The 24,742-nt window shown below is 40.3% G+C and overlaps 3 protein-coding genes across 8 annotated transcripts in view; 1 reads left to right on the top strand and 2 right to left on the bottom strand.

Annotated features, from left to right (window-relative positions):
- The window catches only part of glsb (glutaminase b), a 44,502-nt gene extending 42,347 nt beyond the window's left edge, over positions 1-2,155 (bottom strand). For 3 of the 5 annotated variants that reach the window (XM_030080687.1, XM_030080688.1, XM_030080689.1), the window contains exon 1: positions 1,774-2,155. In XM_030080687.1, the coding sequence (XP_029936547.1) occupies positions 1,774-2,057 (284 nt within the window). In that variant the 5' untranslated portion in view covers positions 2,058-2,155. The remainder of the gene's footprint in view (positions 1-1,773) is intronic. The other 2 variants (XR_003930279.1, XM_030080686.1) reach the window with 1 other exon arrangement.
- Positions 2,156-3,834: 1,679 nt separating this feature from the next.
- On the bottom strand, positions 3,835-7,476 carry fkbp7 (FKBP prolyl isomerase 7). The gene is made up of 4 exons (XM_030080937.1): positions 7,264-7,476; positions 6,751-6,902; positions 5,250-5,377; positions 3,835-4,084 (listed from the first exon to the last, which is right to left on the bottom strand). The coding sequence occupies exons 1-4, from the start codon at positions 7,467-7,469 to the stop codon at positions 3,923-3,925; spliced, it is 648 nt and encodes a 215-aa protein (XP_029936797.1). The 5' UTR covers positions 7,470-7,476; the 3' UTR covers positions 3,835-3,922.
- Positions 7,477-10,624: 3,148 nt separating this feature from the next.
- Positions 10,625-24,482, top strand: LOC115380101 (solute carrier family 35 member F5). 2 transcript variants are annotated; one of them, XM_030081153.1, is made up of 17 exons: positions 10,625-10,784; positions 11,535-11,667; positions 11,913-11,976; positions 12,280-12,421; positions 13,336-13,485; positions 13,661-13,723; positions 14,219-14,300; positions 15,477-15,667; positions 16,788-16,869; positions 17,647-17,734; positions 18,251-18,315; positions 18,435-18,539; positions 18,794-18,953; positions 19,134-19,224; positions 19,819-19,973; positions 20,827-20,927; positions 22,044-24,482. In XM_030081153.1, the coding sequence occupies exons 4-16, from the start codon at positions 12,287-12,289 to the stop codon at positions 20,906-20,908; spliced, it is 1,449 nt and encodes a 482-aa protein (XP_029937013.1). In that variant the 5' UTR covers positions 10,625-10,784; positions 11,535-11,667; positions 11,913-11,976; positions 12,280-12,286; the 3' UTR covers positions 20,909-20,927; positions 22,044-24,482. The 2 variants fall into 2 exon arrangements, with proteins under 2 accessions (XP_029937013.1, XP_029937012.1); XM_030081152.1 differs by having other exon boundaries at positions 15,474-15,667.
- Positions 24,483-24,742: the final 260 nt, after the last annotated feature.

Below are 24,742 nucleotides of genomic sequence, written 5' to 3'. Positions count from 1 at the left end.
GTCAAGCATGACTGTAAATTTAAAATAAAAAAAAGTCCATACTGCAGTCAGGACCAGTAACTCCTTTAGCAAATAATGTGGCCTACAAAAAAGTGGTAGCTGTCACACAGCGCTGAGACTGAACTATAATCACTGCGGCTTGATAAACTTCACATTCTCATCCAAAAAATCTTTACATTCTGTGTGATGCTGTATGTTTTTGACAATTAAATTTTGCCTAGTAATAAAGTTGATTGGTGTTGTTAAGTACAAGGTGCTTCACAGTTAAAAGTAGAGAGACAAACACAAACAGGACATAAATTGCACCTTTAGGGGTGCAGCGGCTTGCACCCTCTAAGGTGCAGCTTTTGTAACCATGACACTGGGATCTTGTTTGTCCCTTGTGGTTTGTACCTTATAGAGACCAGTCCTGTTCCTGTATTATAACTACAATATTGACTGGATAATTGTGTTTCCTATTTTCCATATCCACAAATCTACAAAACCTATTTCATTTCAAGGCTACTCAACCACTGCCTACAAGTTAAAGTCTACCTTAAGTTGCCTAATTTATTTAGGTATTTATTTTTTATTCATTACTAATTAATTCATTGTATTTGGCTTAACAAACGCTGTCTCCTGACATTGTACCATATCATCCGGTAAATATTTTACTGCTTGGAAACATATATATACCTTTTTGGCTCTGAAAAAAAGGTACACATAATTGTCTTGAGGTCCAATAATTAGCCCTATGGGATACATTTGTGTAGACTGAACAATGGGGGACAGAAACGGACTCCTACTGGACCCGTTTGTGACAGAGAGATATACAGAGCTACAAGTAGCAGATATGGACAAATTATACTGATGCAATTTGAACAAAAAAACTAGAAAGGAAAAGGAGGATTTTGCTTATTTGTTTTGTTCACCACCTTCAAAGTTATGCTACTCTCCTGCTGTGAGGTCAGCCATGTGGACTAACTTGCTGGACGGCTAGACTTAACCCAGTGCGTGCTCAGTGTGAGTCACTGAGTGGGAGGTCGGAGTAGAAACCCCGAGAAACTATAGGCCTGTTCACATGAATAGTGAAACCCACACGTCTGTCTAATGACAACAGGCAGGTGGATGAGTAAACCAACTACTATTTCCTGTAGTCATCAAAACCACCACACACAACTGTTATATTCTTTACAAAACATTCACACAGCTCATGTGCACTGGCATACTTATGGCAGTATATACATAATAAGGGTTGGTAAAGCCCACTCTGTAAGAGGAGTTTGGGTGTCTTCCCCATCTCTGATAACAGGCCGAGGCCTCTTGTTTCTCTGGCGCACTGTTGCCGGTTATCTGCAGAGGAGCAGATAGCCTACATGCTGCCGGTTCAAGGCCACTCAAGGGCTAATTGAGTCCAGTCTAGACAGCTTACCGCCTTCACGGTAGGACTAAATTTACCTGGCACTGCCACCGGTGGTGACACCCGCTGTGAAAAAACTCACGTAACGCTGGTTACATAGCGTTACTATAACCTTTACTTTGGCCGAAGCATCTATAAGACCATGTATCAGCTACTACATATGCTCATAAGGAATACATAGTTTATTTGTTTAAATAATATGCTAGTTATTGCGTCTCTAACGGTTAATAATACTGTATTGGCTCGGCAAGGCAGCCGCATAGCCTAAATACCGCTTGCGCCTGCGTGCCTGATGACTCATAGACGGCCATAAGAGCCAAACCGCATACATGAGCCACATAGTTTATTCACCGCGCCAGAAAACAGAAACCTACTTGTCGCCGGCTGGTCCATCTCCGCTGGCATCCTTCTTCACTGGCTCGTCCAGCTGTACGGCGCCCTCAGTTTTAGTGCAGTAAGCCCGGGAGCTGCATAGCATAGGGCGGTGTACTCCGGCATGAAGGACCTTCAGTTTAGACACAGATCTGGCATCAAAGGAGGTGGTGCCGAAGCAGTAATGGATTGGTAACCACGTTTTATGTCTTGAACCGGTCAAGGGACGCTTGAGATTGGTTTGCAACAACTCCTTAAGCACTGTGGAAAACCTAAATTGTAACATTTCAATCCTGTCAAGCAATTAAGAGGGAAATCTTAATTCCAAAAAAAGGTCCGGTAGCGACGTTTTACAGTAATAATGAATTAATCCGACTTCGCTGTCTGTCTCAAAGGCAATGAGTCACGGAAACAGGCGTCCTGGAATAAATAGAGCCGCACAGACACGCCCCCTGTCGCTGCTATTGGTGCAAATTTGGTGACGCGCCTGTCCAGAGAGACGGTGGATGATGCTCTTGAGTAGGCTATTGGATTGCAATAGTGTCTGTCATCGCCTGTGCGCTTTTTGACAGCATCAGGCTAATTGCGCCAGTTGGTCCAGACTCCTGTATCCCACCGGTATTTAGTCACGAGTCAAGTTTCCCAGTGGCTTTTAAGAAATGTGACAAAACCTCAGTTTATATACACCAAAACCTGACGTTTAGCCTACCGTTTTACTACAATCAATTGTAGTAATTGCAGCTATACTGGAAACAGTTTCTCTATGATTATATTCAAAGGGAATTATTAGGATATTACAGTCAACCTGGGGGTCCAGCATGAAAAATTGTGAAACCCCCCTGCATTATATTAGATACTGGGCCAAAAATAAAATCTGCTTATTAACTCTCAGTTATTATGATTAGAAGCAGTAACATAAATAAGCTCTTTTCACATTACACTAAGGTCTGGGTTAAAACCAATGGTAGCCCTGGATTTACACCCTCTTTAGCCCGGGACTAACACTCATTTCACACTTGCAACTTTGACTGTGGAATGGCCTCACCCTTACTAAACCTGCCCCTGTGCAGAATTCTTGTAATTTGTTGCAAAAGGTCAAGGTTAAGGTCTGCAGTGTGAATCATTATAAGAAAAAAAGCAGCAGTATGTGTTGTCAAATCAAAATGGCGCTGCTGTTAAAGTGTTCTCCACCCTAGGCTTTGATTTTCTAGAGTAAATCCTCAATAATTCAATAAGTGTAAGATAATAATTCTGCAAGGTATCAATTCTCTAAGATAATAACTATCTGTGAAGTGATAATTCACTTGCGCAGACACCATATATTCCTATGACTTATGTTAAGTTTCAAGAACACTTAAACTGAATTCCACTGCAAACTATGGTCCGATATTGTTGTCATCGGGTATTTGGAATAAAATTAAATGTGTTTAGACAAATTATGACACCACCCCTTTTCATGTCAGCCCATTTCTCCCATATTCACTGAAACATTTAATAACCCATTGTTGCAGGAACAAACATATTTTTAGATGACTTTCCAGCAAATGAGCACAAAGTTCCTTATTTCAGCAAAACGGCACAGATCCAAAATTACATTGCCGGTCATCAAGGAGGTCATACCCCCCACCTTTCCATTTCATTCTTTATGGACAGACAAAACTTTGAAAAGACATAGGTATAAAATAATTGGAAAGCTAAAAATGTAGTGGCATTTGCTTGCAAGTACACCAGGTCAGATGTTGCAAAAGATGCTTTTCATTGCATGGTTTAACATTATAATTCAAAGTTTTAAAAATAAATGTCCTGTGTGCCATGGGGAGAGTGCGTTGGTTAGGACTTTAAACTCAGCCATAGTGCATTCCATCCCTGCTCCTTAATGGGGAAAATCCACCCTAAAACACTGTTTAAAAACACTATTTATGAAGAATCCACTAAATTGTGGTGGCTGTTGAAAAGGAAATCACTATCTTAGGGAAGATGGTACATCAATAAAAAATACATATTTGAACATCATAAACTGATGATATACAACAACATCAGAGTGTCAAAGGGTGGATTCAATCCTATTTTCTTCACTTCTTCAGGTTTGCTCTCTGACTGAATTAAGTAAACAAACTACAAAAAAGAGAGGGCACCTATCTCCCTCTGAGACTAGAGCTCATCATGCTCATAAATATTATACTCCTTTGGAGATATCAGCCCGTCTTTATCATGGTCGTTCTTGTGGAATATATCCGCCATAATCTTCTCGTAGACAGGCTCATCACGTGGTTCCCCGCGTTTTTCAAACTCCGCTTTCAAGTATTGTTTCACCTGAAAACAAAGAGACACTCATTACTCAAACTGTTGTCGAAATAATAAGCTCATACTATAATATTCCTGCATAACAAGGCCCTCCTCTGGCTTTTGTGACTAACAACAGAAGACAGACAAGTCAGTCACTTCACAGGGGCTCTTAATATTTGTATCTATCTATAATAAGCCACTTGATTGTTATGCTCGACTCTGATTGGTTAATTAATTTCAATTTCTGAATAATTTTGAATAACATTACACATATACACACACATTTGTCTCTGCCACCCAGTACCAGGCATCAGTGACTGCCACATAGAAATGTAACTTAAAATTGTACATTATGAGAATACATCTATTTCATATATATACATATTTTATCCTATAGATATTTTTTCAGATATAAATATATAGGAGACATATTTCATTATACATATTGTCTATTCAAAGGTGAGAGGTCTATAGATATTCAGTAGATATATTTTGGTAAATTTAATTTTTTATGATTCTTATGGGGTATGCAAAGGTTTTTCTTTTTTCTGATATTCTTTATATTGATGCACTTTATTTATTTTGCTACTTGTTGGGTTTAATTTTTTTTTTTTACATATTTTTTAATTTCTTATTTTGTGTAGTCTCCAATTGTTCCTGTGCAATGTCTGGACAACCTGCTGCATTAACACAAGAATTTTCCAATTAGGAATCAATAAAGTATGTCTATCTATCTATAATAAGCCACTTGATTTTAACATATCAGTGTGGAGTCAAGAAGTGAGACACTGTGCCAGATTTTTTACTCCCTAAATGTATGTGTCCTTGGTTTTGTTGTGCCATGAAAAGGAAACTGTCATGGAGGGAAAATGAATAGCAAGTAAACCGGTTTACAGCTTGACAGCTTCCATGCACAATCAAAAACTGAGATAATACAATCTACATTCACCGTATGAGGCAGCTAATTAGGTCACTTTCAGTTTGTGATTTTCACTCTTTGTAATCCAGTGCATTTATGTTTTTTTCTTATGATTTCCATGATGTTGAAGTGTATACAAACCACCAGGGGAAAATACATTTTTATAGGTATAGAAATTCTATCAGCAGACCTATCGTTATTGTAAAATAACCCCTTCTGTCAGTGTGTAGTTTGTGATAATGACTGCTCATATCAACACTGGAAACCAGTTACCTCAGCCTTTGTGAGACGTCTGTCTTTATCCACATCTATTTCCTTGAATGCCTCCAAGCTGCGTGGGCCCCGCGATACAGAGAAGAGCTCCACCTCAAAGATGACAGTGGCATTGGGAGGGACTGGGTCTGTTCAGATCGGTACGGCCACAATCAGTTTGGATAATTCGAAACTTTTTTCTTTTTTAAATCATTCAAAATATCTCTGCGTGGACTTACCAAACCAACATCAACACAAACATTACTTATTTTGTTAAGTTGTTTTCTCAACATTTCAGGAAAGGGTCGAAACTGAATCTTAAGGGTAGCATCTGCATGTGTACAAGTGTTGAATGCAATGTGTTTTCAGTGAGCTTATTATACATTTTCAAATCTTAAGGAGAACTTACACTCTTAAAAAAATTGGAAAAGAAGCTAGACTACTGTTTGAGGAATAAATACATGTCAGTATAATGACATCTGTAATAACTGCAAATCTTTTTCCAAAACAGTGATTTATACGGCTTGAAAGGTGCACTATGCTAAAATGCCAAACTGATTTAAGTGAGAAACTTTAGACTCAACTTAAAAAAACATGGAACAACATCATTATCAGTGAAATAATCTGAGAATAGACTCAACCAGCAAATTAAATGCTTACTCAATTTTTATTTTTTTTGTCAGCGGAGTCTAAATGATCCTGACTTAAATCACTCAATGGCAATTCTGCATAATGCCTTTGAGAAGAAAATCCTGCAAAATGTAGGGGCCAGATGAGAAATACAAGAAGAGCAAGAGGAAGGAATACACTTAACAGAGTCCAAAGTGATAGTCTGTTAGGAGACAATGAATATTAAACTTTAATTAATGAATTAGTTCTTTGTCAGTGGGAAAGACCACAAACCAAGAATAGAGATGCTCCGGTGCAGCTGCCCAGTGGCTGACAGTGTGGCTGCACTCAGCAGATCCCAGCCTTTAAAGTGTTATACTGTCAAAATGTGAAGTGAAAATGGTGCAAAAGGGGGGAAAAGCATGCATGCCCAGCAAAACCCTGGAATGCAGCATCCCAAGCTGAGCTAAACCACTCATGGACTATATTATCTCCATATTCACGAGCAGCAATATTAAGTCAGAGTAACAGGTTTCTTGAGCAGGTGGCTTGAGGTTAAATTAGCTGTTAAGTCGTTTGAAAGTGTTGCAATGCATGCAAAGAAGAGTGAAATAAAAGTAGAGACCTTGAAACCTCTGCATGCTTACAGGACATGCCATGTGGAGAGGAGTAGCATACAGCCGTACACTGCAAGGCGTGCCCTGTCAACTAAAGTGCTGCGGAAAGAAAACAAGACAGCATGAAGGCAGTTTTCCACCACAGAACCAACATTACAATTTGAACTTTAATTTTTGCTTTGCAATGATTTTAACCGACAATCCGCTGTTCTGCAATTAATAAGCCCTTTATTAACTTTGTATCATAATGGCTGCACCTTTGACTAGAATTCAGAGAGCAAATTGAGAGTACTTACCTTTGCCATTTTCTCCAAACGCTAGGCCAGGTGGGACTGTGATTTTTCGTCTCTCTCCAGGACACATGTCAGCCATGCCTATATCAAGGCCTTTGATGACTTGTCCAACACCCAGCACAAACCACTGAGGATGTCCTGTTTTGTCCGATCGACTGAAAAGAAGAGCATCAGTCTGAGCTGTGTAGTCAGTGGGAGTTTCAGTGTCATCATGGCATAAAAAATATAAGAGTGCTTATTCAGGCATGCATGGACCTGTGGAAAAAAAGCCACTATTTCTAACATTTAGGTGACTCTATGGGTTCATCTCATCTGATCAGACTGCTGAAACAGTATAAATGCAGAATTCAGTGCACAATCAATCAATAATCAATCAATCACTTTCAAAGAGCAGCAGATAGTGCTTGGTGCATGCTTATTCTTGTGTATATCCATCCATCCATTGTCCAAACCGCTTATTCTCACAAGGGTCGTGGGTCTTGTGTATATCTACATTTGATTTATCATTCAGCCTACCTGCAGTAGAACTGGGTACCATCTTTGGCCAGGTAGCCATCATAGTGAACGTTCATCAGATCCCCCCTCTTGCTCTTCTGCGTGCACTCCTGAGGCATGAACAGCACCTCGATCTTGACTTCGCCATTCAGGTCATCTGTCGTTGCAAAAACGACGAGGACATCAAGCAGTAAAGACAGAAGTAGGGTGCAGACAAACCTCGACATGTCTCTGTGTGTTCGTGGCAACTTCGAATGATGACGTTTTACACAGAGGGGGACCGATATTTGCGTTTCCTAGTAGAGCGACGGATTGTTTTACATTTTTGGGTGATTATTTTGGCTTATTGGTTAATGTTAGGATTACGGTTAGGTTAAGATTGGGTTTAAGAGTAGAGTTAGACATGAGCTGTTTGTGGCTAATATTAGGGGAAGGCTGCAGAGAATGAATATATGTCAATGAGAAATTCCGTCGCTGTACTAGGAAATGCGCATCTGGGCCGTGGAGCTACTTACCACGCCCATTCAAACGAGAGCGACTCAAGCAAGAGGTGCCACTCCTGCCTCCTTCCGTGTTCACTAAAACCCTGTTAGACTCACAACACAAAGCTGAACACGAGACAGTCAGCCGTTGATTCAGTCTCAAGCTTGGTAGACAGGACCGCTTTATCACTGTTTCATTTATTATGTTCCCATTTCAGTCGTGTTGCAACTCAAACCAAGACGTAGAAAAAACTCGCCATCCCATGTGTATTGTGCAATGTACCTGAGAGTTACGTACTATTTTATATGGTGTTGTATTTATTGTACATTGTGTACTGTTACTTCACAATGTTGCAAGCACTGTACTCAAGGTAATTTCCTCTTGGGTGCAATAAATTTGTACTAACTAACTAAAACTGAACTGAGATCACAAGTGTAAACCCCATTAAGAAACAGTCAAAGATTTATTTCACCAGGAAATGACACAGCGCTGCAACCAGGGGTTAAAACAAAACCTGTAGGCCTGAAGTCACACATGGTGCCTGAGGACTTCAAGCCAATATCAGAATCAGAATCAGCTTTATTCGCCAGGTATGTATGTATCAATGTAAGAATAAAAAGGAAACAAACTAACCAATTATAAAGAAAAAAAAATGTCTAAGTTAACATTAATTTAAGATTCTCATCTCAAATGTAGAAATTGTATATCCTCTTATTCATTCATTCATTCATTCATTCATTTATTTATGGCAGCTATCAAGGCCATCGTCACAAATCAGAGATGTACACTTCCTCCCAGTTGTAACTTTGTGTCATCTCCAGGTCAGATAGATCTCAGATGTAATGGGGGTTTAAACTTGCTGATCTCAGTTCAGCTTTGGTTGGTTCAACTTTATTATCCTCAAGAGGAAATTGCCTTTGCAGTACAGTGCTTCAAACACTGTAAAGAATCACACAGTGCACAATAAATACAACACAATGTGGTGCAAAACACTCAGAACATTACACAAAACTCAAATATGTAAGTGTGCCAAGAACACTTTTTACCACTTTGCTCCCAGTAACCTCAATAATTTGCCTTTTTTCATGTTTTTGCGATAAGCAAAATAAGAAAAAGATAGTGGAACACTTTGGATTAATATCCACTTTCCTAAAAATACCATTGAAGAAGTTTTTTCTAAGATATCTTTGTGAACTGAACCCTTATTTTCTAGTTTCAAATTGTTCCTGACTGGTATGAGTGGCATCACAAATCAAGTGGCATTTCCCTTTAATGATGTTAATTACTAACTCTTTGCTATGTAATTAAAATATGTTTTTTTCTATGGTTGTCTACAGTCCTGCACAACATGTTGCCTCAGGCCATATAGAGTTTTCATTTCATTTCATTTTGGAAAATCTTTGCTCATGTTTATTCACTAACATGAGCGCAAGGAATTATTCTTCGTGCACTGACGATGGTCCTTAGATCATTTTTATTTTCTGTTATCAATAATTTTGTATCATCAGGAGTCACATTTTTTCAGTTGGTGGAAATATAACTTCCAATTTTATTCACATGCAAATTGCTGTTAAATATAATCTACAACTGAGTTCACCAAAGAGCTCCGTAGGTCAGAAGGGAATCTTTTTTGGGTGAAATTGTGATTTGAAAGAAGTTACAAATTCATCTCTAATTTAGGCTGTCATAATGCATTTGTCAAACAAGGTTGCCAGTTTTATGTAGATCTCCATGCAGTCAGAAACCTGCCTCTCGCTGTGCCCTGTTCAGCCACTTTGGATTTAGAAACGCCAATACACCATATCAGGAAAAATGATCCGGTGCAATGCAAATTTTTCTTCCTGTTACTAAATATGGATTCATGTCAAGACAGAAGGAAACAAGCCTACAGTGACCATATTGTCTACTTAAATGTTTACTTCAGTAGATGTTATTTTTTATCAGTCTCCAGAGCCAAAAAGAGAACTGACACGACACAGCGGGAAAAGGAAAATATTCTATGATGCAAAACAATGTAACTGATACAAGGTGCAATAATACAAACAATATGTTGTGTCCGTGTTGATAGCAGTTGGGTTTATTTTTTTTCAGAGCACACATAGCAGTGCAGTACAACTTCCTGGCCTTCAAATCCTATTTACTAATTGCAGAATACTTCATCTCATCTAGTATTTTCAGTTTTCAGTTTTGAACCTCATGCTGGTGTGAGGGCCCAGAAGCTTGCTGATGGACAGAAAAATGAACAGCAGAGGGAGACAAATAGTCTGATAACAACTAGACACTCTCTAAAGATTTATTTAACCACATTTGAGCCTTATTCATTAAACTGCTGCTGTTACATGTGTGATCACTTCTGATTAATGACTGCATCCTGTTTGACGAACACACTGCAAGCCAAACCAATCATGATGATGACGATGATGATGATGATGACAGCGGCAGCAGCAACAATAATAATAATAAATCAGTGTTGCAATTTATTACTCATAATTTATTATCTTTGTCAGTCACTAATAATATTACTAATATTTAATTATAGTGCACGCCCGCCTCATGGACATTCACGTATCAGTGCAGACTCAGGATCAATAGAGCCAATCAGGACATGAGGAATCGATTGAAAGTTCTCCCCTGGGTCACCATTAGCGTCGGATCAATTGATATTGATAGTGAAACCCAAAATTTAAACAGCAAATCTGATGATGTGATGTAGTCTATCAGTACAACAGCAGACCCAATACTAACTGTGATCAATACTGTGAAAAGTGCACGGTTGTCACTGAATGATATCAATAACACAGCGGAGACAAGATCATATAGGACACCGCTGCACAGCTTCTGCCACTTGGAGACTACATATCCCATAATCCCCAGTCTCAGCTAAGTGATGTCACCTGATCAGAAAAAAAGGGGCGAGTGTGCTAATGTTTACACCAATTGGGTTGTAAATAACCTCCTCGTTATAACTGTGCATTTATCGAAACGTCGGGTATTGCTGCCTGCAAAAAGACGAGCAGTCAATGGCGGTAGCAAAATAAAAGATTTCTCCCGCCTTTCAGGTAAAAAAGACTGATATTTTGATCAACTGACAGTCTATCGAGCTCGTTAGCATTAGGCTAACCTTATCGTTATCAGATAAATAACACGTAGCACTGTGTTGCTACTCAATAACTTCAACCAGACAGGCTAGTTAGCACGTATCATGTTTTTTATATGTAGAGAAATAACGCTACGACTAAACATTGCAAGCAGTGCTTATTACAGCTTTAGTCTTTGGCGTTTAGGTTAGCTTCTTAACATTTGCTGGCAGGTTGGTTAGCTGTTGCTCTCTGTGTGTCTGCATTAGCTGGAGATAAGTTACAGTCCAATGTCTGAACACCAACACGGCGACTGGACTCACAGGTGTCCCAGCAGACGTGTGGCATGGAAGATTTTACAGTTTTACAGGAACGTGTGCAGTCTCACTGTATTCTCTGTAATAACTAAAACCATTGCAAATGTAGTGAAACATTTTCCAGCTCCATAGTACTAAAGGTCAACCTGACATTTGTCACATACTGCCACGTGCCACATGTGCCAGTGCTTGTTTGAAAACAAAAGTAATTTCAAATAGAGTTCATTAAAAATAAATAAATAAATAAAAAAAGGTAAGCCACTATGCAAACTAAATCTGCAATGGCACGGCTGAGTGTGTGGTGGTTAGAGATTTGGCTTGATCAGCTTATTTCCATTGTCGTTTTGCAAACACAAACAAAAGTTATGATCAGTTTGGTGTGGAGTAACTGCCTCTTCCTCCCCTCTCGTGGTAGGTTTTGGTTTCCTGTGAATCCCGGCTGGTCTTGGCCAACATTTCTGAGCCCTGCCACATTGTGTTATCGGCAGAGACTGAGCTGACACCTGGATAGAAAAAGGCCCACTTTGCAACGTGCTCTTTTTCACAGGGTAATGTTATAATTTCTCACTGGGTAGGTGGGATGTCAAAATGTTGTCCATCAAGTTATTGCCATGTTATTTGTAGTTAACCATAATTATACCATGCCCTAATCTATAAATTATCTAATCTATCTGCACATCAGATTTCATCCTTCTGGATTTATGAACATGTTTAGATTTAATGATGTGAGGGCTTGAAGAACAGATTATGAAAGATTTGTGCTGAGGGTGACTGTTGTGCTCACTTGTTACAGTCCTGCCTGACTGAAGAGGCTTTTCAGAAGTTCCCAAAGAAGAATCCTTTCAAAGGATTTACAGGTGCATTAAAATATAAACATTACTGCCTTTTTTTTTTATAATAATAAAAATAAATAAAATCACTGTGACTATTGTGGGATAGGTTGTGTACAAATAAATTCCAATCCTGCCTTTAATTGATCAAATTACTTCCATAGGAAAGTCATTAACGGTGCTCTAACACTGCAGTGCCATGAATCTCCAGGGAAAATGCAGAGTGCCATAGTGCACAAGCTTCTGAATGTAGTTCAGTTTAACTTGAAGTGTGTGTGTGTGTGTGTGTGTGTGTGTGTGTGTGTGTGTGTGTGTTCTCTCGTCTCGCAGTGTCCAGATGGTGTGGGTATTCATCATGAACCGGATGGGCTCTCAGGGCAGCTCGGCGGCCCAGCGGAGGCGCATGGCCCTGGGGGTGGTGATCCTCCTGCTGGTGGATGTCATCTGGGTGGCCTCCTCTGAGCTAACCTCGGTGAGAACTGGCCTTCAGTCCTTCAGCTTACTTCCACCTGTGCTATTATCTTGTCCCTTTTCTTGGGTGTGCTGCAGTACAAGGTACAGCCTCTGAAATGACAAGGAGGGCTTATACATAAGCGCTCAAGAACCAGAGTGCATTGAGCTGTTTGTGGATCAGCAGGCAAGTTATCATCACAATTATGTGCATGAGCCTTTGCCTTTGCCTCTGTTTGAGCCTGTTCATCACCCATTCAGCATGATTTTGTCGCTCTCTCTCCCTGCTTTATTTCCTCTGTATTTAATCCAATAGAACATAAAAGAAAATCTTATAGGGACAGTTCACCCAAAATACAAAGAAAGGTCTTGTAGGTATGATGAGGTTGCCATCATCCCTGCAAGGAGAATGAATTTGGGGTGGATTGATACAGTTTACCGATGTTCTTCATCATGAAACAGTTTCTTTTTTGCCTCTAAGGGCTGCGGATGATGCTGGGTGTCCATGTCATTTTGCATGTTTTTCACATGTAGATTTTTAACAGTTTGAGCTCCACAAAATAATGAAGGTCATGTCATGAAAGACCATGTTAGACTAGAAATCTCATCCACTCACACTGAAACTATCTGGATGGATAGATTTTCACTGGAGCAAGTGGAAAATATCTTTTGTGTTTTGGGGGAACATTTCCTTTAATTCAAACAGCAGTATCTATGAGAGAAAACTGAGATTATTCATATTCAAATTCAAGTGCTCTTGCTACAGCCTTGTGGAGCTAAACCAGACAATTTTTTTTGTGAACAACAGAAGAAAAGCTGTGGAGGATACAATATGAGAGGGAGCTGATCCTGGTCTTTCCAAACCCAGCAGATGATATAAGTTAACTAATACAATGATTATCCCAATAGCTTTCTTTTTGTTGATTCTTCACACAGTACATTTTCAAGCGGCAGGAGTACAACAAGCCCTTCTTCAGCACGTTCACCAAGACCTCCATGTTTGTGCTGTACCTGCTGGGCTTCCTGCTGTGGAGGCCCTGGAGGCAGCAGTGCACAGGCACCCTGCAGCGGAGACACTCTGCATTTGTAAGTACACTTCCACCACAAGGGGGCACTGTGTTGTTAAAGACCAGGTGACAAGATGAAACGAAAGTCCAGTAAAAGTCCAGCAACTGCAGCAGCCATTTCCAGTATTCAGTAGTTGATTTGTTTGAAGTGTCTTTAGTACTGGGCTTATGTTTTGAATTTCATCTTTCTACAGTTTGCTGATGCTGAGGCATACTTTGCCCCCTGCACCACTGACACCAGTGTAAACAACTCTTTGGTGAGCATTTTAATGGAAATGATAAAGAGGATTATACCTATATGCTAGTTGAAGGAACTACAGATATCACAATAACTAATGAGATCAATAGATATATGCAGTTCCTACCATTGTTGATTTTAGTGGTTAAAATCTGGGGCTGAACAATAATGTAAACTAAATAAATCATATTGCTGTTATTTTGACAGATGCACAATCATAGATGGTTTCAGTGGGAAAGATCATTTTTGCATCACAATGTTGTTTTTGGGGAAGCACCAAACAAACATGTTTTCTTACATCAGGAAAGTACATTTCATAGGCCAGGGCATCTCTGCAGCACTGCTATACTTCATTTGTAATTGTGTTTTGTCAGACATTGCATTGCATTGTGTTTGGATATATTGTGATTTTGGTGCTATTTCAATAAGTTGTTCAGCCCTGTAACGAGAAGTAACAGTCTGTGGCTGCTGAATGTGATAGCTGTGTGTGTCTTTCTCTCACTTTCTCATATAGAGTGAGCCGCTGTATGTTCCTGTGAAGTTCCAGGATGTACCTGCTGAGCACTCAAAATGCTTCAGTGAAGACTGTGACTCCTGTGAGTACATGGTTTGGTCTAAAAAATAACTTGAAACCAAATAGAGCCAGAGAATACAGCTAATGTGCAGCGATGACCTTTTTGTTATTGGACTTTGTGTCCTCATCATTGCATTGTCACATTTTGTATTTGCTAAAATATTGTAACTGGATGGGAATGGTTGAATTTGGAGTGATTTTGATTGATTACCTCTCTGTTCTTATCCAATTAAAGGAACAATTCACTCAAAATACTTAAGACATTTCCCTCTTACCACCTAATGCAGTCTGTCCATCCAGATAAATAGTGAGATTTCAAGTGATATTCTCTTTCTCCCTTCACCCCAATAAAATGCGAGTGATGGGCATTCTTTTGTTAAGCTCAAATGGCCAAAAATGTAAACATGAAAAACTCAGCAGCACCAGTTCTTTCCAAAAACGACAGGGACAGCTGGCCTGATCCACAGCCCTTGGAGGCAAAGAGTTTTGTTTTTTCCTGCCTAAGAATTTCAGCAGACGGTAACTATCTGCCCCCAAGAAGTAGCCCATGTATTTGAGGCAGAGATCCTTCTTTGTATTTTGAGTGAACTGTTCCTTTTAGCTTCTTTATAGACTCTCTAGGCTCTGAACAGCAGAGGGCAGTGTTGAGCTGTGAGACTCGACAGCCTCCCTGCATAATCATTGCGCAGTTATTGCTAGTGGGACAGAAGTATATGGCATGAGAAACCTCTGTCTGACCTTTTCAGCAACCCTCAGGCTTCATTCTCTCTCATGCACCGTCACTGTAGGAAAGGAGAAGATTACGCTGCAGCGAGCATTGATCAAATTTGATTATATTTTGGCTTCGAGGTTTCCATACTTGAGTGGAACACATTTCTAGAGAGCTGTAAATGAGCTCTCAGAAGAGTCTTCTGAGACGATAAATTAGGGCTTATATTGAGTTTGATTTTCGGGGGTGCATATTATGACTGTCACCTGTGCTGAAATAGACTAGCTTTCGGCACAGCTCCAACCCTGCATTAGCAACTGATAAGTACTATATTTTGGGGAGCACAATACATGGGTGGTGTTATTGCAAATGCAAATGGAGTCTGGAAATTTCATATTGCTTACTCCATGCTCAAGCATTTAAATAAAACATTTTCTCTTTCCCTGCCTCCGTCTATTCATTGCTCTCTCCATTTCTCCCTCCCAGCAGCTTCCAAAAAGCAGCGGGTGCGTTTTAGTAATATCATGGAGGTGCGTCAGCTGCCCTCCACTCAAGCCCTGGAGGCCAAGCTGTCCCGCATGTCCTACCCAGCCGCCAAGGACCACGAGACCATGCTGCGGACTGTGGGCAAGCTCACTGTCACTGATGTGGCGAAAATCAGCTTCTTCTTCTGCTTTGTGGTGAGTGGAGGCCAGCTGTCGATGAGCTACTTTACCAAGTTTTGATTCTACACTGCTGAATCAAAATACGGACTCGGGTGTGAAAATCTGCTGCTGATTCTGTGTCTGCAGGATTTTAATTTAAAAAAAAAAGTAGTAAGCGAGAGTAGAAGATACCTTTTGGCCATAACCTCCAAAAACGGCACAACTGCTGTGAGAACTCAGTCACTGAAAACCGCAATGTCACTTCCAGTAAGCACACAAGGACACAGTATGCACAACACAAAAGATTGCACACAGTAAGCTTTTCAGACATTTACAAAAGCTGCTTCACCTCAGTGCTTAGTGGTGTGTCTTTGCCGGCTCGTCTTTTGCTGCATTGTTCACATTTTAGAGAGAAAGTGTTGCATAGTTGAAGTGAGAATCAGACACATCCATTTAAAATGAAAGAGTCATTCAGCATTTTGTTCAGAAATGAACATTCAGTGTTATTGGCAGGGACACAAGACTAGAGAATATGAATCCACTAGTTAGTATATTATGCTGTATATTAATTAAATAGCAAAGTGCTTTTCCACATTGTAAGGGATTTGCATTTTTTCTGTTGTACAAATCACAGTGTGGATTGGAGGAAAGTTTCTGAAATACACCTGATCAAACTTGCTGAGATATTCATACAACAAACATTTAAAAACTTAAACTCCCTTTGAAACCTGGCTTCACTCTTTCAATTACGGTCATGGCCCTCTGGTAAATTTTCTGTTGGTCCTGTTTGCAGGCCAGTTGGTGTAGAGTGTATTTGCCTCTTACTATGAAAAACACTGGCTTACATATTTAGCATTTATGACTTCTGTAAACGAGTAACAGTTTATGCATGAAAAAAATGTTAAATTGTGCTGGGGGGCACAGATTAGACGGGCACAGTGGAGAGACAGGAAACAGAGAGCAGGGGTGACACACAGTTTTGTTTATCTTAACTTCCACTATAGATTGATATGGCCTTCTTGACCTTCACTCTGCCCAGCCAGAATCAAGCACCATGTTGCAACCAGTACAGAATTTTAAGTGGTCAATGTCTAGGACAGCAGAGATGTCAGAGTTATGTCACATTTGCCATCCACTGCCTCTGTTCCTCTTCCAGTGGTTCCTGGCGAACTTGTCCTACCAGGAGGCCCTGTCCGACACACAGGTCGCCATTGTCAACATTCTCTCATCCACCTCAGGTGAATCTCCCTCTCAGTGAAAGTTCCCAAAAACAAATACATAGAAGATGATAAAACTATTGAAACTCTAAATGTTGCATGCAGAAGGGGGCTGACAGTTGACAGCTGCATGAAAGAAGCTACTGCACATCGTCCACTTCACGTAAAGGTGAAATCGGTTATAGGTTAGCGGGACATTTTGACATCCATTAGTTTCTAATGTTTTTCATTATGGATCTGTGAAATGCTGAATGCATATATGACAAACAGAGCTGGCTGTACTCACTCTTCAGGTCCCACCCTGAGTTTTCAAAATGACTGGTTGACAAAATGACTCATAACAAAATGCCTGTAATGCTATTGATTGATAAATAGGCCTACAGTGCACATATCATAACTTCATCTAAAAAAATGAAGTGCGTAAACCATTCATATTGATACAGAGAGTTAGAGAATTGATACAGTATTGCAAAATAAATCATATCACAATACTCAGCTGAGTACATGTTTTTTGAACAGCTCCAGTGTGAATTCAAGTGAAGTGGACAGGGTGTGGGAGCTTCTTCCATTCAAAAGACAACATACTGAGAACTCGTAAAAGCAGTGCACTTCATAAAATAAATGTCTTCTTCCCATTGTTTATTTCTTGATTTGGTAGTGTAATGATAGCATCATATATTCTCTTGAGCTTAAGGACTGTCGATGTGCTGCTGTGGCTGTTTAGTCTTTCAACAGTGTGCAGCCAAGTCTTCCTCTGTTTTCTGCTTCATCTGTGGTGCTTCCCCTCTCCCTCTTCAGGCCTGTTTACGCTCATCCTGGCAGCCATATTTCCTAGTAACAGCAGCGACCGCTTCACCTTGTCCAAACTGTTAGCTGTGGCTCTGAGGTAAGGCCTTTAGACCGGGAGTGTTGACAGTAAAGCAAGTAGGGCACACGAGGAGGTTTGCATGCTCGGTTTATATTCGCCTGAGTTCATGTATTGTATTATGTTGTTTGCCTGTGTCTGTGTCTGTGTCCTCATGTCTTGAACCGGCCAGTTTTAATTCTTACCATGGAAAGTGGTACATTTGCATCAGCCACAGAAACTGAAATTAAATTTGACCCTAAAGGAATATGGTTTTTGCTTGCAGCTGTTTGAGGGGAAAAAAGTTGTTCTTTGATTTTTTTTTTTTTTTTAATGTGCTCTCTTTATTTTGTCCAAGTTGTTGTTGAAATGTTGCATTTATTATCCCCCCAAAATGTTAACCAAGTAAGGAATCATCTGCTATTTTTTTTTACAAGTCTCTGTCTTTGTCAGAGTAGTCATTTTTTTTTTACTTGGTAAATATATCATTTTGGAATAACTCTCCAGCCTATAAACTAAATGGGTCAGCTAATCTAGCATCTGTTCTCTTTTGTTCAGCATGGGAGGTGTCGCACTTGTCAGTTTCTCCAGCATGGACGGTGCTGACGGGAAAGGCATCATAGGTAAGTATGAAGCTGGCAAGTATCTGTCACCCTTTCTTACTATTGTTAAGTGAGTTTGAGTTTGAGTTTGATCCTTTATTCCTCAAATATAATTACATCAAAGTCTTTGTTTTCTGAAGGCTCTTTGTGGTCGTTGGCTGGGGCGGCGCTGTATGCTGTCTACATCGTGATGATCAAGAGGAGAGTGGATCGGGAGGATAAGCTAGACATTCCAATGTTCTTTGGTAAGCATATGTTAATGTTATAACTCTTGAATTAAGTAGGTATCAACTAAGATTGCATGATTGATTGTGTAGAGCTGTGTATTCATGAGCTGGCATTTTTCGTCAGAGCAAAAGTTGTAGTTGGTCCGTCAGTCAGTATTTCTCAGCCAGTATTGCCTAAAAACTGTGGTCTCACTACGGCAGTCAGGGGGTGGGTTACATCAGGTCAAAGCCCTCTGCCCTCTGCTGAGCTGCAGTTGCTGTGTGTTTCGCAGGGTTTGTGGGTCTGTTCAACCTGCTGCTGCTGTGGCCTGGCTTCCTCCTGCTCCACTACACGGGCTTCGAGGCCTTTGAGCTGCCCAGTCAGCTGGTGTGGACCTACATCCTCATCAACGGCCTCATCGGGACCGTCCTCTCTGAGTTCCTCTGGCTCTGGTGAGCACCCTGCCACCAATTTATTGGGGCGATAGTTTAGTACATTTTCAGCGAGCTACTCTTGGTTGATGCGCTCTTACTCCCAGTAAAATTGAATTGAGGTCACAGAATTTCAGCTTGGGTAAAATAGATCAGAATTGTGTCAGTGCTTTGATTGATGGTGCTGCGCTCTGTCGACAGGGGCTGTTTCCTCACCTCATCCCTAATCGGAACTCTGGCATTGAGCCTCACCATCCCTCTCTCTATCATGGCAGACATTTGCATGCAGAAGGTAAGTTTCACATCATGGGCGCGTCACGATTGGGCTCACATTTAGCATTTTCATGCAAATGTGAGATTCAATTGAAGGCCCTCAGTTTTAAGGAAAATTGGCCTTGGAGAAAACTTGGATTTCTGCGGCAAAACATATTTTCTGCCAACTGCTCCCAGAGATGTTTATTTGGTTAAGTGTTCTTCTCTTCTTGTGATAAACCTGTTTGGTTGGCAATTGTCCAAGAGGATATATCTGTGCAGATTGTGTTATTAAAAGACAGAGCTATTTTGGGCTATTTTTTCTTTTGTTAAGACTTTGTCTTTTCCTTGAATGATAATTGGACATTTAGTCATATTCACTTCAAACGAACTTAGATTTGTCCTGTTTTAGTCAAAGTTAACATGATATTTTGCTTTAGGTTTTGTCTTGTCAGTTTAAGTCATGTCAGCTCTATTCCAGTCACACTCTACCCTCACATAATTTTTTTCATTTGAAATCAAATACAGATTTTTTTAGATCTCATTTTTTAATGCCAAAAATCCAAAGTACAGTAATTACAGTAGTAGTACCTACTAACCCACTCTCCCCCCTTCCCCCTTTGCGTATGCGCAGGTGCGTTTCTCTTGGCTGTTTTTTGCTGGAGCCATCCCAGTCTTCCTCTCCTTCTTCATCGCCACGCTCTTATGTCACTACAATAACTGGGACCCGGTCATGGTGGGCCTGAGGAGAGTATTTGCCTTCATTTGCCGGAAACATCGCATTCACAGGTACATAGCAATTGGATAATACAAAGGGCTTTCAGGTGGCAATGAGCACCCTCTAGCAGCCATATTGATATTGGAGGTTGTCAACTCTAGGAACAGTGACTGAACAACCGGGAGCATCTTCTTGACTTGGATTTTGACAGTTGCATGTTGCTTTGCTAAATTAACTAGGGTTAGCCAGTTAGCCAACAAAGTACAAAACAGACTTTTGTGAGATTTAATGAAGACACGACAGTTTTCTGTCTAACTTGAACTCAGAAACAAGTCAAACTTGTCAGAACTACACCCACACCACAACAATCTTTTCCAGGTATCTCTGTCTCAAGCCCAGTTGTTATATATTTAAACATTATTTTGCGCCGAGCCAGTCATCTGTTCAGGATGGCAGCGGCCATGGTTGCTAAGGGATTTGTCACGCAGCTACCCAGCCCTTGTAGCAAACTGTTAAAGTGTGTAAACAGACGCACACACGTAATGGGGGAAAAATGCAGGGTGAGATATTCACAGTGAAATGGAAGTGCTTTGGATTTACTGTACACACATCAGGGCTGAGTGCAGTTCATTTTATGTCCACACTGTCAGTGACACACACACACACACACACACACACACACACAGTCTTCTCCCCTCTAACATTGTAACAAGGACAATGGATTTCATTTGTGGCTTATAGCCTGGCTAAGTTCACTCTGTAATCAGATGTACATGCTTGACTGACTATCCTTTGCTTGACAGTTGTGCTCTCCTTTCTCCCGTGCATGCTTGCTCCCCATTTAGAGAGGGATGATTATCTTAATGATAGTTGTCAAGATGATGACAATGATGATGATTGACACCCTCCTCCCTCCACCCCCAGACTGCCAGAAGACAGCGAGCAGTGTGAAAGCCTTATCCCCCTACACACCGTCTCCCCTAACGAAGGAAGCTTCTGCTCGTGATCCAGCAGCCAATCACAAAGTAAACTGTTGCCTGACCTTTCTTGACTGTTTGTGGGTGGTGTGTTTGTGTTTGTACCTGTCAGTGTAAGTGTTTGTGTGTGTGTGTGAATGCAAACATGAATATAACTTAATCAAACTTGGTTGGTTGAATCTTACCTTAGGCAAAAAAAAGCGAAACATTCAAAAACAGAATAGTTAATACGATCTTAGAGAGACTCGCTAATGTTCTCAGTGTTATTCATGTCAGCGCTGCCAGGGAATTGTTCCTCACAAACAGCCAGCTTCTCTTTTGATCTCAAGCTATTTATCATCTTTGCCTCTGCAGCATAAATGTTCAGAGAAATAAAATGAGTTTGAGAGGGGAGAGTTTTATTCCAATGTGAGATATCAATCATTTGAAAACAAAAAAGGAACAGCGTCTATTACAAAATAGCTGATAAAAACAAAATTGAGAGGTTTGCTGCCTTTTGAAAAGGGCAGTGGCTAATATAACAGGCTGGATACTTTATATTTTATGAACAAAAATATAGCAGACTATATTCTTTTTTTACCATGACATACAGGGTATACATTTCTCCTGCACAATCACAAGTGTTTTTTCTCTTGGAACATCTGTCGTGCATTTATCTGACGCCCTCTGTGTTTGGACGTGGCGGCGAGCGAGGGAGACAGGACATGAGCAAGACAGGATGGCCATCACGTAAATATTTTAGATCAGAGATTGGCCACCCACTCCACACAGTCTGGATCTCAGTGTAGTTGGCTGTCTCCTCACTATTCATCGGGTTAGTCAGTCTTTTCTCATCTACCTTCCCCCGGCCGGCAAAGCAATTGGCAGCTGGGCAGAGAGAGATTGTGAAATCAGCATGTGGTTCCTAATAGAGGCGTCAGCGGGGAATGAACGCTGTGCAACTCAAGACAAATTTAAGTCCGGCTGCGGGTTTGCGTAGCTTCTAATGAAAGCGCAAATGTAAGCCTGTACGCGTGCACACGTGTTTGTGATGCCACAAGTGTATGCATGAGCACATGACTTCATTGTTGTCCATTTCATGTGTGTTAGCATTAGGAGTCTATGCACGATTCTGCTCCAGTTCTATTTTCTCATCCTGCTGTTTGACTCGTTTTGTCTCCCAAGGTGGTGAGCCTGGATCTTGATGAGGTGACAATCTGGAATATATCAAGCAGAGACAATGAACTACCCCAGTGCCTCCTATTAAGCCTATTTATTTTCTACAGTATTTAGATGACCCATCCATTTCTACAAGCTCATTTTTATCGTAAACACCTCAGCCAGTGTGGACTGACATTCTGTGTTTTTCTCTTTTTCATCATTGCTGTCAAGAGGAACTTTATGGTACTCAAGGTGCTGGACTTTATGAATAGTTATAATTGTGTCATATGTATGACCAGCTGAAACGGTACAAGTTCAATTTGATGAGAACACTAATAGTCGAAGGAGCATGTTTTTTCTACAATCCAGTTCAACAGGAAGGACTTCCTGTGCTTTTACAGAGTGAATGGATCTGATTGGTGTGAAGTACTGAACATCACTATGTTCGTTGGCCTTATGTAGCTTCACTGCTTCTTCATGAGCACACATATGAAGCAGACACTACGCAGATTCACAAATTCAAATACATTATGGAGGGGTCAAATAGGCAAGAGTAAGATTTTGCCTTTTCTTCAAGGATGGATCAGAATGGCTTCATCTGAATGAGCAAGCCTGTTTCCTAAGTACTGAGCAAACATCAGAAGGCCTGTCCTAATGGTATTTGTTTTACCAAGGGAGACCGCTACCTAAGTACTTCCTTGAATTTTATACTGTGTGGAGCAGCGCTGAACACATGCACCCGTAAATAAATCAAGCTGATATTTTGTATTTTCTTTTTCTAATTTCTTTTTTATTCTTATAGAAAACTCTTCCCTTATCTCTAGTGCCATCTCATCAATTTCAGCTGCTGCAGGAATTTCTTGAAGATACATTATCTTTCTTGCTTGTTCAAATCAACTTTGCAAATGCACAACACAAGGTGACACACTTCACATAGAATTAGCCGAGCTAAATGACGATGATTTGATAACTAATAATCTGTGAGAGACAGAGGAGGTGCCGTGCGACTCGGCGCAGCTGCTTGAAGTCCAGTGACCCGTCCTGAGCACCACGACTGTTCAGAGCCACCTCGGCAGTGATGAGTGCTGTGAGATTTTTTTTTTTACTTCCCGCAGTCCTCCAGGTGATACTCAAACTGTCTGGAGAGATTTAAACATCTGTCAGCAGAAAACATCCATCAAAGTTTTTCTTTTTTCCATCCGGGAAGAGGATTGATTTATTTGTCAAAGAAGTCTGTGAGTCTGAAGTTGAACATGAAGAGAAATGGAAGCACCACCTCCTCCACCCCAACGCCTTCTTACAATCCCTCTTGTTCTCTCCTTTTCCTGGCTACATCTGTCTGCCGATGCTGGATCATGAAGACAAACTGTGATTAAGACTTTTTCCACGTGTTTGAATGTGAACTAACACCAACCCATCCACTATAAGCTACAAGGCGCTTTGCTGCAATAACGGTTGTCTGCTTGAATGAACCGTCCTTTTCGAAATGGGTGTAAATAATGAACACAATGAAACATTAACAAAGTATTTATGTTTTGTTGATGACCACTAAAGATTCCTGTTTTGAGATTGTGTACTTCATTGCTTTGTCATGTTTTATGATGTTTTATGTGTTCAGGGCAAACGTTGGACGCTTAGCATTGTCATTTCATTGACAAGGAAACCGTTTGCATTAATGGCCAAATCATCTTTTACTTGCAGCTGAGATTATATTGCGTACTGATAGGAAAGTTGTATATTATGCTCATTTAAAAAAAAAACAAAAAAAAAAAACACCAATCATTTACTTCGTAATTTCATGTGATGGAAAAAAAGCATTTATTTTCTTTGTTACTAGCCTAAATGTCTGTCATGTAATCTAGGATGGACGGAGTACAGTTGAAGGAGTTATCAATGTTATTCCACAATGTTATTGCTGTTAAATCTGTATACATCTTTATGGAGTGTTTTTTATTGCACTCTCAGTTGACTGGAGGCTGTGTATGGACTGAAGCAGTAACAGCACTCCTGTAAACTGAGAGTAAGAGGTTGAGCACTTTAAGTGACGGCTATAACAAGACCATGTTCATCCACTATTTTACACCCTTTGCTTTTGCCAATCAATCCCAATTACCTGTTGCGACTGAAGTCACGAAACCTTGAGGATTTAGGCCGCTCAGATTGGCAAATAATTCCCTTTTCGTCAGTTCAAAGAAAATGATTGAAATATCTTACATCTTTTATCAGTGGTGCTTATGGAAATACGGATATGATACGGATGAGATTTTTTTTGTTGCTTTCTCAGGTACTGTGTGGTGTTTTGATCAGCACAATGTCATTTCTTTCTCCTTAAAGTATCCTTAATCTTTTTTTAAGGTTTGAAAGAACGCCAACGGTGATAGTAGTGTCCTGTTTGTCAACTTAAGCTCTTGATTATTATATTGCATACTTACACTGCACTATTAAAACATTCATCTTTTTAAATTCTGTCTGATGTGACATTTTTCGGTTTTACTACACCTGGTCTGAAGAGATGCTTTTAATATGAAGAGACACGCATGTTTTTCTCTGAGACCTGTAATGAGTTTCATATGGTTTCAAAGAGACATTTCGTGGTTAGATTCACTTTGTCCATCTTTTTCAGTTCAGCCTCTGTGGAGCTGTAGATGGGTGTGAAGTCAAACATTAGGAGCCAAAACAAGCTGCTATTTCCTCACTGTGGTAGTGGAGATAAGGAGTTCACC

Source organism: Myripristis murdjan, chromosome 21 (assembly GCF_902150065.1).
Source record: "Myripristis murdjan chromosome 21, fMyrMur1.1, whole genome shotgun sequence".
Taxonomy (NCBI): domain Eukaryota; kingdom Metazoa; phylum Chordata; class Actinopteri; order Holocentriformes; family Holocentridae; genus Myripristis; species Myripristis murdjan.
Note: the sequence above shows the minus strand (reverse complement) of the source record. Positions and strands in the feature narration are given on the sequence as shown.

Coding starts and splice junctions, on each gene's coding strand:
- fkbp7 (XM_030080937.1), bottom strand. CDS start 7,469: ATGTCGAGGTTTGTCTGCACCCTACTTCTGTCTTTACTGCTTGATGTC. Junction 6,903..7,263: donor GGTACCCAGTTCTACTGCAG/GTAGGCTGAATG, acceptor TCTTCTTTTCAG/TCGATCGGACAAAACAGGAC. Junction 4,085..5,249: donor GACGTCTCACAAAGGCTGAG/GTAACTGGTTTC, acceptor CTTTGTTTTCAG/GTGAAACAATACTTGAAAGC.
- LOC115380101 (XM_030081152.1), top strand. CDS start 12,287: ATGGTGTGGGTATTCATCATGAACCGGATGGGCTCTCAGGGCAGCTCG. Junction 12,422..13,335: donor CCTCCTCTGAGCTAACCTCG/GTGAGAACTGGC, acceptor TTCTTCACACAG/TACATTTTCAAGCGGCAGGA. Junction 13,486..13,660: donor AGCGGAGACACTCTGCATTT/GTAAGTACACTT, acceptor ATCTTTCTACAG/TTTGCTGATGCTGAGGCATA.